We start from the raw sequence: 16,804 nt of genomic DNA on the forward strand, positions 1-16,804 counted from the left end.
TTTTGGTTTCTCAGAAGGTTTTAGAATCTCAGTGGAACCGTTCTACAACCCCAATTCCAAAAAAGTTGTGGCTCTGTGTAAACTGTAAATAAAAACAAAATGTGATCATTTCAAAAATCATGGAAACCCTATATTTCACTGAAAATAGTACAAAGACAACATATCAAATGTTGAAACTGAGATTTTTTTTTTTAAATATATGCTCATTTTGAATTTGATGCCAGCAACACGTTTCAGAAAAGTTGGGACAGGGGCGTGTTTACCGTTGTGTCGCATCACCACTACTTTTAACAACACTCTGTAAACGTTTGGGAACTGAGGAGACCAATTGCTGTAGTTTTGAAAGAGAAATGTTGTCCCATTCTTGTCTGTATACAATTTCAGTTGCTCAGCAGTTCAGGGTCTCCTTTGTCGTATTTTGCGCTTCATAATGCACCAAATGTTTTAAATGGGAGACAGGTCTGGACTGCAGCAGGCCAGTTTAGCACCCAGACTCTTTTACTACAGAGCCATGCAATTTTAATATGTGCAGAAAGCGGTTTGGCGTTGTCTTGCTGAAAGAAGGAAGGCCTTCCCTGAAAACAATTTAGTCTGGATGGCAGCATATTGCTCTGAAACATGTTTATATCATTCAGCATTAATGATGCCTTCCCAGATGTACAAGCTACCCATGTCATGTGCACTAACGCCCCCTCATACCATCAGATGCTGGCTTTTGGGCTGTGCACTGATAACAAGCCGGATGGTCCCTCTCCTCTTTAGCCTGGAGGACGTGGTATCCATGATTTCTAAAAAGAATTTCTACTTTTGATTCGTCAGACCTCGGGACAGTTTTCCACTTCGCCTCAGTCCATCGTAAAAGAGCTCGGGCCCAGAGAAGGGGGCGGGGTTTCTGGATATTGTTTATATCTGGTTTTAACTTGCGTTTGTGGATGCAGTAATGAAGTGTTTTCACAGACGATGGTTTTCTGAAGTGTTCCTGAGCCAATACAGTGATTTCCACTACAGACACGTGTCTGCTTTTAATGCAGTGTCTCCTGAGGGCCTGAAGATCACACGCATCCAACGTCAGTTTTCAGCCTTGTCTCTTGCATACAGAGATTTCTCCAGATTCTCTGAATCTTTTAATGATATATGGACCATAGATGATGTCATACCCAAATTCTGTGCAGTTTTACATTGAGGAACGTTATTCTTAAATTGTTGCACTGTTTGCCCACGCAGTCTTTCACAAAGTGGTGAACCCCTCTCCATCTTTACTTCTGAGAGACTCCGCCTCTCTGGGAGGGTCTTTTTATATCCAATCATCTTACTGACCTGTTGACAATTAACCAAATTAGTTTTTTTAGCATTACACAACTTTTCCAGTCTTTTGTTGCCCCATCCCAACTTTTCTGAAACATGTTGCTGACATCAAATTCAAAATGAACAGATATTTTTCAAAAAACAATAAAATTTCTCAGTTTCAACATTTGATATGTTGTCTTAGTACTATTTTCAGTGAAATATAGTTTCCATGTTTTTCAAATTATCACGTTCTGTTTTTATTTATGTTTTACAAAGCACCCAACTTTTTTTTGAATTGGGGTTGTAGATGATGGTTCCACACAATACTAAATCTGCATCCCCTCTATTGTCACTTGTAGTGTTCTATTGTCTTTTGTTGTCCACTACACTGTGATGGACTGCCATCACATCCTGGGAGAATTGTCCAGCATAGGGTTTACTGTATATTCCCAGGATAGACTCCAGATCCACTGCTGGAATAAAGAGTTTCCTGAAGATGAGTGAGAGAATGTTCACTCCAGCAGTTTGCTAACGATAGCTAGGTGTTTAATGTTGCCATTTGACCCCTTGGGCTGTGTTCTAAATGAACGAAGTACACTACACTGTACTGCTTAGTGAACTGGGATGTGGCCAGATTTGCACCTCTCTCTCTCTCTCTCTCTCTAACACACACACACACGCATGCGCGCACACACACACACACGCATGCGCACGCACGCACCTCCCCCTCATATTCTATGGTCAGCATTTCCAGCTGCTCTTAGTTTAATGAATTGTGTGTAATAAATACGCTGTGATGTCACTTGGCTTCGGCCTTCAACTGATCCTCTGATCACGAATTCACACACACTCAGGAAATTAAATATGTTTCTGTACTGAGCATCTGCACAAAAAACCTCACAATTTATTACCGTGTTATTTTAATAACCATCACATTAAAGCCGATTACTTTTCTCTGGGTGTTTTCTCTCCTGCTTTCTCTCAAATACTTTTCATTCACAAACAAATCTTTTTGAAGAGTCACTAAGCTGAATGAATCAGTCACTGCTTTCCATTGAATCATTCCTTTTGTTCAGCTGCAAACCACAAAACCGAAACATGGAAACCAAAACAGAACATTTACACACACACACACACACACACACACAGTACATATTACTGACTTCATGATGATCAGATATTGAAAACAGATTTACTGTTATGTTCCTCTGTCTGTGTTTATTTAAGCATCAGTGAATTGTTTAAGTTTTATCAGCATGAATCAGTGAGTCAGCATGAGTCAGTAAGTTAGCATGAGTTAGTGACTTAGCATGAGTCAGCATGAGTCAGTGAGTTAGCATGAGTCAGCATGAGTCAGTAAGTTAGCATGAGTCAGCATGAGTCAGTGAGTTAGCATGAGTCAGCATGAGTCAGTGAGTTAGCATGAGTCAGTAAGTTAGCATGAGTTAGCATGAGTCAGTGAGTCAGCATGAGTCAGTGAGTTAGCATGAGTCAGTGAGTTAGCATGAGTCAGCATGAGTCAGTGACTTAGCATGAGTCAGCATGAGTCAGCATGAGTCAGTAAGTTAGCATGAGTTAGCATGAGTCAGTGAGTCAGCGAGTCAGCATGTTAGCCTGAGTTAGCATGAGTCAGTCACTTAGCATGGGTCAGCATGAGTCAGTGAGTCAGCATGAGTCAGTGAGTTAGCATGAGTCAGTGAGTTAGCATGAGTCAGCATGAGTCAGTGAGTTAGCATGAGTCAGTGAGTCAGCATGAGTCAGTGAGTTAGCATGAGTCAGCATGAGTCAGTGACTTAGCATGAGTCAGCATGCGTCAGTGAGTTAGCATGAGTCAGTGAGTTAGCATGAGTCAGCATGAGTCAGTGAGTCAGCATGAGTTAGCATGAGTCAGTGAGTTAGCATGAGTCAGCATGAGTCAGTGAGTTAGCATGAGTCAGCATGAGTCAGTGAGTCAGCATGAGTCAGTGAGTCAGCATGAGTCAGTGAGTTAGCATGAGTCAGTGAGTTAGCATGAGTTAGCATGAGTCAGTGACTTGGCATGAGTCAGCATGAGTCAGTGAGTTAGCATGAGTCAGTGAGTCAGCATGAGTCAGTGAGTCAGCACGAGTCAGCATGAGTCAGTGAGTTAGCATGAGTCAGCATGAGTCAGTGAGTCAGCATGAGTCAGTGAGTTAGCATGAGTCAGTATGAGTCAGTGAGTTAGCATGAATCAGTGAGTTAGCATGAGTCAGCATGAGTCAGTGAGTCAGCATGAGTCAGTGAGTTAGCATGAGTCAGCATGAGTCAGTGAATTAGCATGAGTTAGCATGAATCAGTGAGTTAGCATGAGTCAATAAGTCAGCATGAGTCAGCATGCATTAGCATGAGTCAGTGAGTCAGCATGAGTCAGTATGAGTCAGCATGTAAAATAATAAAAAACGAGCTGTTTTTAATGTTGCTGTTTGTTGTCTGCCTCAGACAGATTTTACATTTGAGCAAACGAATCACTGAGTCAAGTTATTTCATCACTAATCTGACTGGTGTTTCGAACCACAGCCCGATTTCACTGAGACCCGAACTGGTCGAGTCCATGAGGTTACCTTAGCTTACACCGCTAAATTAACTCACTGTTATGTTCAACAAAGGGAGCACCATCAACATACAGGACACACCCATTTTCACAGTATTGCTCTTTTCAATTAGATAAAAGCTAAAAGTGTGTATCAGTGAGTCATATCAGTGTAATACACACATCTCTCATCTGAGTCACACCAATGACCTGAAACCTTTATAAAAGTTGCAAGACGTTTTGACCATATATGGAAAGTTGGAAATACATAACAGGTGCAGAGAGTGTTAATCAGAACAGGAAACCATGACCATATAAGGAATATCGAGTGCAAATAGGGAAAAATGGAGATATATCATATAGTATATTACACAATGTACTCCATGATGGTTTGGGACGTAGCCACATGAAGTTGTCCAGTTGTCATGGTAACTATGAGAGCTTTATTGTTTTATTTATTTATTTGTTTGTTTATTTGACAGGGACAATGCACAACATACAATTGAGCCAGATTATAGCCACAAGGCTAATTTTCATCTGTAGTCCCTGTGTGACTTTGTGGTGAGCTAATAATGCTAATTGCTATACAGTGTGTGCTACAGGTAATGTACTGTTTTTAAACACTACAGTTTAGTACAGCATTATGGCAGTTTGTGACACAGCCCATAACTGTGGGTGTGTCTCAAATCAGACTCCATTTTACCAAACAGTAGGCACCCTACGAAGGGCAGAAACTGAGTTTAAACTAATCTATGAGGCTTTTGTTCTGTTTTTACTGCTGGATTCACTGACAGGAAACAACAGCTGATTTAACGAGAATGTGAGTCAGAGAGAGAGAGAGAGAGAGAGAGAGAGAGAGAGAGAGAAAGAGAGACAGACAGAGAGAAAGCATGAGAGAGAGACAGAGCGAGAGAGACAGGGAGAGAGACAGAAAGACAGAGGCAGACAGACAGAGAGCAAGACAGAGGGAGAGAGAGAGAGAGAGAGACAGAGAGAGAGCAGGGTGTGTGAGGACAGAATGAGGTGAAGGACAGAAACAGCTGCAGCTTATAGAATTATTCAAACAGAAATCAGGAAAATATAAAATTTAAAACTTGTTAAAAACAAACTGTTTACATTCGACCTGAAACATCATCAGATTTAATACTGAAAAATAATGAAACACTTCCTGTGTGTGTTTAACAGGTAATTCTCAGTAATAATAACTCCAAATTAATTGAATTGACAGGAGCACCAGTTAAATGTCATGACAGTAAATCATGAAAGAATACTTTACTAAAGTACTAACATACACACACGTGCACACACACACACACACACACACACACACACACACACACACACACACACACACACACAGGAAGTGTTTCATTATTTTTCAGTATTGTTAAACATGCTGCTGTTTAAAAATGTGGAATCGTTCAGCTCATACACACCCTGTTTATTTGGGTTAGTATTTATAGCAGTGAGTCCCAAAGTGTGAGGCACGCCCCCCAGGGGAGGCATAAGAATACTGCAGGGGGTGGAACAGGAACATAAAGGGCATGAGAAAGAAAGTGCACAGTAGTCGGGGAAAAGCTAGAAATTGTGAGAGAGAAATAGAAAAAAGGACAAAAGGTGGAATGAAATGTAGAAATAATGGAGTAACACACACAAGAGTAACACACACAAGAGTTACACATATGAGAGTAGCACACACACGAGAGTAACACACACAAGAGTAACACACAAGAGTTACACATATGAGAGTAACACACACATGAGAGTAACACACACACGAGAGCAACACACAAGAGTTACACATGAGAGTAACACACACAAGAGTTACACATGAGAGTAACACACACGAGAGTAACACACACAAGAGTTACACATGAGAGTAACACACACACACGAGAGTAACACACAAGAGTTACACATATGAGAGTAACACACACAAGAGTTACACATATGAGAGTAACACACACACGAGAGTAACACACAAGAGTTACACATATGAGAGTAACATACACATGAGAGTAACACACACGAGAGTAACACACAAGAGTTACACATGAGAGTAACACACACACACAAGAGTAACACACAAGAGTTACACATATGAGAGTAACACACGAGAATTACACACACGAGAGTAACACGCACGAGAGTTACACACACGAGAGTTACACACACGAGAGTAGCATGCATGAGAGTTACACACACAAGAGTTACACTGTGCCTGTTACTTTGTTGAGTCTGATGCTGAATTGTGTTACCCAGGAGGAAAATATTCACAAGCTAAAGGGAGGAGACCAGATTTTTTTTTTCTGATTAGAAAAGGGGGATTTGACAGAAAAAGTGGGAATACACACACACACACACACACACACACACACACACACACACACACACACACACACACACAGAGTGTGTAAAACTGTAAGGCACTTCACGAAACTAATGTGTGTGGAGAATTTTAATGATCCTTCTTCGTGTGTGTGTCCTGCTCCATCATGCACCATGGAAGTGCTTTTTACGCTTTTGTCAATATTTATTTTATTTATTATATTTTAACATTTCTAAACAAAACTAATGCAATTTTTAAAAAATTATTCTCATTACATATAAACGATCAACTCAAATATTTAAAAATTTCAAATATACAAGTTAAAATCCACATAATGTAGGTTACTTTTGTCCTGTCATTAACATATTCATTAACATTAACAATAACATTAACATATTCAGCACATAATTTTAATAAACAAACAAACATGCAAACAAATAAATAAATAAATAAATAAATCGTGCATAATTTTGTTCTGATTTATAAATATTTGTAAAGGGCTGTGGGGGTGAGAGAGAGTCTCTGCTTTTCTCTACATTCCTCGAGCTTTGTCTTATTCTCATGTAAATGTGTGTGTGTGTGTGTGTGTGTGTGTGTGTGTGTGATGAAATTCCAGTCTTTTTCCAAACACACACACGTTTTTACACAGCTCCTATAAATTAAACTGAAAGTGCTGAATATTTATTTCCTGCAGATTGATGAGTGAAATTTATAAAAACTCAAATAAAACTAATAATATATTAAACGGGTAAACACTCCAACATTAAAGAGGAGGTGTGTGTGTGTGTGTAAGGTGAGGTGTGACTCACACTGGGTGTCATGTCAACTTCTCTGTGTGTTTTTTTCTCTTTCACAGCCTGAAGTGAGGGGTGACAGGAAACTGTCTCACTCTCTTATAAACATGACAGAAATCTGTCTCACTCTCTTATAATCTGTCTCTCTGATAAAGGGTTTGAGTTTCAGCTGCTGGCGTTTCAGTGGTGTCTCTTTTCATAGACAGGAAACTTCAGGAATAAGGTGAAATAAATGTGTGAACTTCTGAGGTGTCACTGCACTGTAGTGTCCTGATGAAGTGTCCCTATGTAGTATAACTATGTAGTGTCCCTGTGTAGTGTGACTATGTAGATTAGATTAGATTAGATTAGATTAGATTAGATTAGATTAGATTAGATTAGATTAGATAAAACTTTATTGATCCCTTTGGGAGGGTTCCTTCAGGGAAATTAAGATTCCAGCAGCATCATTACAGATAAACAGAGAAAAGAAATAGAGAAAAACTTCTAGATAAATTAAAATAAATTAAGTATTTACATATACAAATATAAAAGAATAAGATATGGGGAAGAGAGGAAGGGGGGAAAGGTGGGTAGAAGGGGGGGGGCGCGGCAGCAGGAGAGATATTGCACTTTATATTGCACATTGTCCGGTATTGCTTATTGTTAGTCTAGGCTACTGCTCCTTCCCATCCTCTGTCCTCCTGTTCCCCCTCCTCCCCCCCAGAGACGAGTTGTACAGTCTGATGGTGTGAGGGACAAAGGAGTTTTTGAGTCTGTTCGTCCTGCACTTGGGAAGGAGCATTCTGTCACTGAACAGGCTCCTCTGGTTGCTGATGACTGTGTGCAGAGGGTGACTGGCATCGTCCATGATGTTCAATAGTTTGTCCATAGACCTCTTCTCTGCCACCGTCAACAGAGAGTCCAGCTTCATGCCGACCACAGAGCCGGCCCACCTGATCAGCTTGTCCAGCCTGGATGTGTCCTTCTTGGATGTGCTGCCCCCCCAGCACACCACGGTGTAAAACAGGACACTGGCGACCACAGACTGATAGAACATCCACAGGAGTTTCCTGCAGATTTTAAAGGACCGCAGCCTCCTAAGGAAGTACAGCCTGCTCTGTCCCTTCCTGTATAAGTGAGCTTGCTGTCCAGCCACAGCCCGAGGTACTTGTAGGAATCCACAGCCTCCACCTCGACTCCCACGATCAGAACTGGTTGTCACCTTGGTCTGGACCTCCCAAAGTCAATGACCAGCTCCTTGGTCTTTGAGGTGTTGAGCTGCAGATGGTTCCTGTTGCACCAAACAGCAAAGTCCCTCACCAGGCTCCTATACTCCTCCTCTCTGTCATCACTGATACACCCAATGATGGCTGTGTCATTGGCAAACTTCTGAATGTGACACAGCTCCGTGTTGTAGCAGAAGTCCGCGGTGTACAGGGTGAAGAGAAGAGGGGCCAGCACCGTGCCCTGGGGTACGCCGGTGCTGCTAATCACAGTGTCAGACATGATGTCCTTCAGCCTGACGTACTGCGGCCTGTCAGTGAGGTAGCTGGAGATCCAGGTGACCAGGCAGGGGTCCACTTGCATCCTGTTCAGTTTGTCCTGAAGCAATAGGGGCTGGATGGTGTTGAAGGCACTTGAGAAGTCCAAGAAGAGGATCCTCACTGTGCTATTTCCCTTATCCAGATGCAAGTGGGCTCGGTGTAGCAGGTAGAGGATGGCGTCTTCCACACTGACACCTGCCCGGTACGCAAACTGCAGACAGTCCTGGGCATGCTGTACCTGGGGTCTGAGGAGGCTGAGGAAGAGCCACTCCAACGCCTTCATCAGATGTGAAGTGAGCGCTACCGGTCGGAAGTCGTTCAGCTCGCTGGGCCGATTCTTTTTGGGAACTGGAATGATACATGATGTCTTCCAGAGGGTGGGCACTCTCCCCAGCTGCAGGCTGAGGTTGAAGATGCGTTGGAGTGGTTCACCCAGTTCAGCAGCACAGGTCTTCAGCAGTCTGGGACACACCTTGTCCGGGCCTGCTGCTTTCCTGGGGTGAAGCTTCCTCAGTTGACCTCTGACCTGGTCTGCAGTAATGCATGGAGGAGTCTGTCAGTGCGTTTACATGCACATAGAGAAAATTGAATTTCTGCCGTAGCTCGACTGAAATCAAAGTTCTAAATGCCATGGAAACACCTTAGCTTGGCTGAAATCGAACCGAACTTGATTGCTCGTAATCGAGCTACGCGACCTAGATTATGCGATTGTAGCCGAGCTACTTAGTGCATGTAAACCCTATTGAGCTACGTAGTCGAGCTACTTACTTCAGCACTGCCCCTTCCAGAAGTGACGAGTGACGAGACCACAAGCGGGAAACACAACAGCCTCGGTCGGCATGACAACAGTAGTAGTAGCGAGCAGCAGAAGAGGTCAGGAGGAACAAGGAGAACGAACGAACGAAGAAGAGAAAATGGCGAGCAGAAACATGCACTTCTGGGGCAATGAGGAGACAGAGTTCATGCTCATTCAGCTTAAAGAGTTGAATATATTAAAGTGAATGAACACGGAACTGATAACTTTGTTTATACTCTTGAATAGCTCTTCTTCATGACGACAACCGGAAGTGTACCAACACGATGGGGCGTGTAGCGCCACCTGTGGCTCGGGTGCACAATGTACCTCATGCAGTAGCTCGATTTCCTTGTGTGCATGTAGGATTGGATTTCTCTGGCACCCCTGCTGGGACCCTTAGCTCGATTACCGACAGTAGCTTGATTTGGATGTGCATGTAAACGCACTGACTGTTGAGCTGGGGGAGGAGGGGGCTGCTGTGATGACTGGGGGGAGGTGTGTTGAGGGAAGAAGGAGAGATGGCTGCAGTGAGGGAGAGGGTGGGGGGGATGTGGGCTGGTTGAACCGATTGAAAAAGTCATTCAACTCATTCACCCTCTCCACTGTCCCCTCAACGACTCTGGTCTTTGTATTGTGGCCTGTGATGGTTTTCACACCTTCCCAGACCTCCCTCATGCTGTTCTCCTTCAGCTTCTGCTCCACCTTTCTCCTGTAGCTGTCCTTAGCTTCCCTCATGCAGCGTTTTACCTCCTGCTGTGCTGCTTTCATTGCCTCCCTATCCCTGCTCCTGAAGGCGGCCATCTTCCTGTTGAGGACAGCTTTGACTTCCTGTGTTACCCATGGCTTGTTATTAGGGTAACACCATACAGTCTTAGCAGAGGAGACCACGTCTGCACAGAAGTTAAGGTAATCCGTCAGACAGTGTGTCAGCCTCTCTATGTCCTCACAGTGTGGGCGAAGCAGCACATCCCAGTCTGTGATGTCATAACAGTCCCTGAGGGCATCTTCCATTTCAGGGGACCACCTCCTGATGGAGCTAGTTGTTGCAGGCTGCCTTTGAACCAGGGGGGTGTACTTCGGCTGTAGAAGAACCAGGTTGTGGTCAGACTTTTTTTTTTAATTCACAATGTTTCTTGCACTTTTAGGCACCTTGTATGATATGGATGCGCATATAGATTGTATGTTTTTTTATTGTGTTGTATTGTATGTTCTGTGTTGTGGCTGCAGCATGGGCGAATGGCCCAGAACAAATTTCTCACTTTGTGAGACAATAAAGTTAATCGTGAATCTTGAACTTCCCTAGTGGGGGGAGGGGTGTGACTCTGTATGCATCCCTCACATTAGCATACAGCAAGTCAATTGTCCTGTTGTTCCTTGTTGGACAATCCACAGCCTGGTAAAAAGCAGCCAAAGTAGAGTCCAAAGTAGCATGATTAAAGTCCCCAGAAATGATGATAAATGCCTCAGGGTGCTGTGTCTGCAGCCTTGCTGTGACAGAGTGAATCCTCTCACGTGCAGCGGCTGCGTCTGCCCTCGGAGGGATGTAAACACAGATGGTGATCATGTGACTGAACTCCCTCTGCAGATAATATGGCTGCAGGCTAACGGCTAGCAGCTCCAAGTCCGGGCAACATAAAACTGTCTTTACGGAGATATGTCCCGGGTTACACCAGCGGTTGTTAACATAAATGATGAGTCCCCCACCTTTGCTTTTCCCGCATGTGTTAGTGTCTCTGTCAGCTCTCACAGCAGTGAATCCCCGCAGGTCCACGTTAGCATCCGGTACAAGGTGTGTTAGCCATGTCTCCGTAAAGATAAATAAGCTGCTCTCCCGGTAAATCCGCTGGTTATTCAGAGCGGAAAGCTCGTCGATTTTATTCGGCAGCGAGTTCACATTCCCCATGATAACGGAGGGAATGGATGGTTTGTAGTACCGCCGGATGTCCGCTAGCCTAGCCTTTAGCTTAGCTCCAGCCTTGCAGCCTCTGGGTTTCCTCCTCAGCTCCGCCGGGATGGGGTGTCGTATCCCGGCTCGTCCCATTGTTTTCAGGGCCAGCAGCTCCTCTCTTGAATAAGAGAGAAAACTGGCTCCTGGTTGCATGTTAAAGTTAAATATATCCATGTTATATAGTTAAACACACTATGTCTTAGTAAGAAGAGCAGAAAAGTAAAAAAAGATGGAAAAAAAGAGGTTTAAAGAGCTAAAAACTACAGAGCTACTGGAGAGGCAGCCATCTCACACAGCGCCCATATGTGACTATGTAGTATCCCTATGTAGTGTCCTGATGTGGTGTCCCTGTGTAGTGTGACTATGTAGTGTCTCTATGTAGTGTGACTATGTAGTGCCCCTGTGTAGTGTCCCTATGTAATGTGACGATGTAGTGTCCCTGTGTAGTGTGTTGATGTCGTGTCCCTATGTAGTGTCCCTATGCATTGTGACTATGTGGTGTCCCTGTGTAGTGTCCCTATGCACTGTGTCTATGTGGTGTCCCAGTGTAGTGTCCTGATGTAGTGTCCCTATGCACTGTGACTATGTAGTGTCCCTGTGTAGTGTCCTGATGTAGTGTGACTATGTAGTGTCCCTGTGTAGTGTCCTGATGTAGTGTGACTATGTGGTGTCCCTGTGTAGTGTCCTGATGTAACATCCCTATTAGATTAGATGTCTAAAATTAGATGTCTGATAAAAAAGAAAAAACTAACAATATTCAATATAAGACATAATGAACGTAATCGAAAGATCCCTATGTAGGGTCCTGATGTAGTGTCCCTATGCACTGTGACTATGTAGTGTCCCTGTGTAGTGTCCTGATGTAGTGTGACTATGTAGTGTCCCTGTGTAGAGTCCCTGTGTAGTGTCCTGATGTAGCATCCCTATGTAGGGTCCTGATGTAGTGTCCCTATGCACTGTGACTATGTAGTGTCCCTGTGTAGTGTCCTGATGTAGTGTGACTATGTAGTATCCCTGTGTGAAGTCCCTGTGCAGTGTGACTATGTGGTGTCCCTGTGTAGTGTCCTGATGTAGCATCCCTATGTAGTGTGACTATGTAGTGTCCCTATGCACTGTGACTATGTAGTGTCCCTGTGTAGAGTCCCTATGCAGTGTGACTATGTGGTGTCTCTATGTAGTGTCCTGATGTAGTGTCCCTGTGTACTGTGACTATGTGGTGTCCCGGTGTAGTGTCCCTATGTAGTGTCCATGTGTAGTGTCCTGATGTAGTGTCCCTATGCACTGTGACTATGTAGTGTCCCTGTGTAATGTCCTGATGTAGTGTGACTATGTAGTGTCCATGTATAGAGTCCCTATGCAGTGTGACTATGTGATGTCCTTGTGTAGTGTCCTGATGTAGTGCCCCTATGTAGTGTCCCTGTGTAAAAAAAGTAAGAAAGAAAGAAAGCACAACTTTATTCATCACACACTTGTGAAATTTCCTCTCTGCATTTAACCCATCTGAAGCAGTGAACATACACATGCACACACACGTGAGCAATGAGCACACACACACCCAGAGCAGTGGGCAGCCACGCTAACAGCGCCCGGGGAGCAGTTGGGAGTTCGGTGCCTCGCTCAAGGGCACCTCAGCCCAAGGCCGTCCCATATTAACCTAACCTGCATGTCTTTGGACTGTGGGGGAAACCGGAGCACCCGGAGGAAACCCACGCGGACACGGGGAGAACATGCAAACTCCACACAGAAAGGCCCTCGCCGGCCCCGGGGCTCGAACCTGGACCTTCTTACTGTGAGGCAACCATGCTAACCACTTACACCACTGTGCTGTAGTGTCCCTGTGTAGTGTCCTGATGTAGTGTCCCTATGCGCTGTGACTATGTAGTGGCCATGTGCAGTGTCCTGTAGTGTCCCTATGCAGTGTGACTATGTGGTGTCCCTGTGTAGTGTCCTGAAGTAGTGTCCCTATATAGTGTCCTGATATAGTGTCCCTCTGTAGTCTGACTATGTAGTGTCCCTGTGTAGTGTCCTGATGTAGCGTCCCTGTGTAGTGTCCGTGTAGTGTCACTATGCAGTGTGACTATATGATCTCCCTGTGTAGTGTTCCAATGTAGTGTGACTATGTAGTGTCCCTCTGTAGTGTCACTATGTGATCTCCCTGTGTAGTGTTCCTGTGTAGTGTGACTATGTAGTGTCCCTGTGTAGTGTGACTATGTAGTGTCCCTGTGTAGTGTCTCTGTGTAGTGTCCCTCTGTAGTGTCACTATGTGATCTCCCTGTATAGTGTCCCTGTGTAGTGTCCCTGTGTAATGTTCCAATGTAGTGTCCTGATGTAGTGTGACTATGTAGTGTCCCTGTGTTGTGTCCATGTGTAGTGTGACTATGTAGTGTCCCTGTGTAGTGTTCCAATGTAGTGTGACTATGTAGTGTCCCTATGTCCTATTTTACTTCATGATTCTGTAACCATTCATGAACCACATCATTTCTGTGTGAATGTGTCACTGTGCCATGTCCATCAACCTGCAGCCAGGGTTCTACCAGAGTTGTAACAGGAACTAGAACCTTTCTGCCACAGTTCTTCCCTCCTTAACTACATTACTAGGTAGTGCGCACTACAGGAAGGGGTAGTGAGCAGTGAGGAGAGTGTAGTGAGTGTGTTGGTGGAACATGCTTAAAAATACACTTCTGTTTCTGTCCTGAAGTGGGCATGAGATAAATGTCGCTTTTAGATTAGCATTACTGATGCTAACACACACACACACACACACACACACACACACACACACACACACACACACAGTATGGTCATAATGTACAATAATGAAAACGATGAGTGTGTTATTATTTATCTGTGACTGAAGTTAGCAAAGTTCACTAAGGTTAGTGAGGTCATGGGGGTGTTTCCTGATTTGCGTAATCATGAATATTCATGATATTGGTTGTGTTATTTTGAATGAGATAAAGGTGCAGAGATTATTGACAGCATTAAAACAAAAAAAACATTAAACAAATCCTTCATAATTTGATTAAAAAATATGAATAATTTAAGAAAATGTTGGAACATGACGCAGAGCTGCATCAGTGTGTAGGAACCATGTGACTGATTTCAGCCAATAAAACAGTGTGTATGACGTCAGGGGACATCAGTCTCCAAACCAGCTCATTTTACACACACAGTAAATCACACACACACACACACACACACACACACACACACACACACACACACACACACACACACACACACGGTGCATAACCGTAATGAAGTGTCGCCATCCTACGCTCTCCAATCAATAAAGTCGATACAGGAAAGAAATGCTGAGCACTGAAAAATGAGCCGTGTGTGTGTGTGTGTGTTCAGTATATCACACTGTCTATCCTTAGCTTTAATAAAATCTGGCCCTGATGCAGTGGATCAGCCGAGACGTGTGTGTTCCACTTCCTACAGAGTTAAATATCAGTGCAGGGCTGTACAATATATCACGATATCATACCAATATATCATCAACAATCCAACTGAGAGACAATTCTGTTATTTCTGTTATTAGGATTTTTGTCTGTCCAACAGTAGTGATGTAATCCGTTCCCATTTAATTATCCGATTAGAGTTTAATCAGGGCTGTGATGATATATTGCTATAGAATCACTCTGCTGATGTGATAAATTTTCACTTTAATGCTGACAGAATGAGTGGATTGAATTTGTGCTGGAATACATTTTACAATCAAAGTAAACGACAGTGTTAGATGTAATTATTACAGTCTGTCAGTGAAGATCAAAAAAACAAAATAGTGTGATTTATTACACACACACGATTGTTTTACTGGGAAACACACCATTCACATTTTTCATATGAAATACATCCAGGACTATTGAGTCACATATTTTCCAAAATCTTCACTTGTGAGGAAATCATTGAATTGTTTTGATAAATTTGGGGACTTTTTGTTTGTGAATGTGTCGATACAATAAAAAGAAAATCACATGTTGGCTTGAAGATATTTTGTGTTGAAAAACTCACAGTTTTCATCTGAAATACATCACAGATCTGAGTGACATATTTCCCGATATTCCACTCCAATGACGTCACTCCCAGTGTTTTCCTGCTGACTAAATGCGTGCTGTTGAAATGGCGAACCGGTTCAAAATTTAAATTTTTTTCATTAACTTGCGTATTTTTGTGGATGTGTCCATATAATATAAAGAACATTACACAGTGGTGAGAAGATATGAAGTTTATCTTCTCGTGTTGAAAATATTTTCACTCGTTCACTTCCCTCACTCGTGATATATACACTCACCACTTGAAGATAAACTTCATATCTTCACACCACCATGTAATAGCCTCTGTATATTTTTATACTGAAACATCGTCACAGTTGTGACTGTGAGACAGAAACGAGTGAACGTCTTTTAAAAGACAACTATGGTGAAATATTGCACTGATATTTTGTTACGATTAAACAGGAGATATAAACTTATTACACAAAGGTAACAATATATCGTGATCTCAAAATGTTTTGATACAACTTTATACTGATACACTGCCACAGCCCAATCAACAAGACACAACCCATTCAATTTACAGAAATATTTCTGTTTTTATTATCAACAGATAGATAGATAGATAGATAGATAGATAGATAGATAGATAGATAGATAGATAGATAGATAGATAGATCATAATACTAATATACTGGGATGAAGTATCTGTACAAATATATCATCACAGCCTTGAGTGGCACTGTGTGTGTGTGTGTGTGTGTGTGTGTGTGTGTGTGTGTGTGTGTAAAGAGTCAGAGTGACTAGATGTGTATTATAAGTGTGTGTGTGTGTGTGTGTGTAAAGAGTCAGAGTGACTAGATGTGTATTATAAGTGTGTGTGTGTAAAGAGTCAGAGTGACTAGACGTGTATTATAAGAAGTGTGTGTGTGTGTGTGTGTGTGTGTGTAAAGAGTCAGAGTGACTAGACGTGTATTATAAGAAGTGTGTGTGTGTGTGTGCTCACCAGCTCTGGTAACGGGGGGAGGTCTGTGTGTGGAGGGCAAGTGAGAAGCCGAAGAAGCTGCCGCGTTCTCCCTCTTTGCTCAGCGTATCGGTGGTCTCCAGGTTAAAGCCAAACACACATGACCACAACAACATGAACACACACACCGGGAGTGGAAGCTGGAGTGCCATCACTAACTAACACACACACACACACACACAAAAGCAGTGTCCTAAAATCTTCAGTGAGCTCCTGCTTCCTCAGTGGCGCCGTCCGTCAGTGCGTCTGTGTCTCCACTCGCTGCTGTCAGTCTGAGCTGAGTGTGAGAGCGGGACAGTGTGTGTGTGTGTGTGTGTATACAAGCTCCGCCCCCTGGGCTGTGATGGACACAGAGGACAAGAGCCCTGAATAGCCTGCACACTCCTCCCCCTTCCCTTCTGTCTCTCTCTCTGTCTGTCTGTCTCTCTCTCAGTTGAAGCTCCAGTTGACACTCTGCCAGATGAATACCAGGCGAGGACGTTGGGACACTTGGACACCACTGAATAGAGAATAAATAACAGTGAGACATCAGTAAGATTTACTTGTTTATATTT

At 43.3% G+C, this 16,804-nt stretch overlaps 1 protein-coding gene across 3 annotated transcripts in view; it reads right to left on the reverse strand.

Annotated features, from left to right (window-relative positions):
* Positions 1–16,508, reverse strand: part of itga7 (integrin, alpha 7) — a 75,065-nt gene extending 58,557 nt beyond the window's left edge. For all 3 annotated transcript variants that reach the window (XM_060910569.1, XM_060910568.1, XM_060910570.1), the window contains exon 1: positions 16,233–16,508. In XM_060910569.1, the coding sequence (XP_060766552.1) occupies positions 16,233–16,402 (170 nt within the window). In that variant the 5' untranslated portion in view covers positions 16,403–16,508. The remainder of the gene's footprint in view (positions 1–16,232) is intronic.
* Positions 16,509–16,804: the final 296 nt, after the last annotated feature.

The sequence above is a fragment of the Neoarius graeffei genome, chromosome 26 (assembly GCF_027579695.1).
Source record: "Neoarius graeffei isolate fNeoGra1 chromosome 26, fNeoGra1.pri, whole genome shotgun sequence".
Classification (NCBI taxonomy): Eukaryota; Metazoa; Chordata; class Actinopteri; order Siluriformes; family Ariidae; genus Neoarius; species Neoarius graeffei.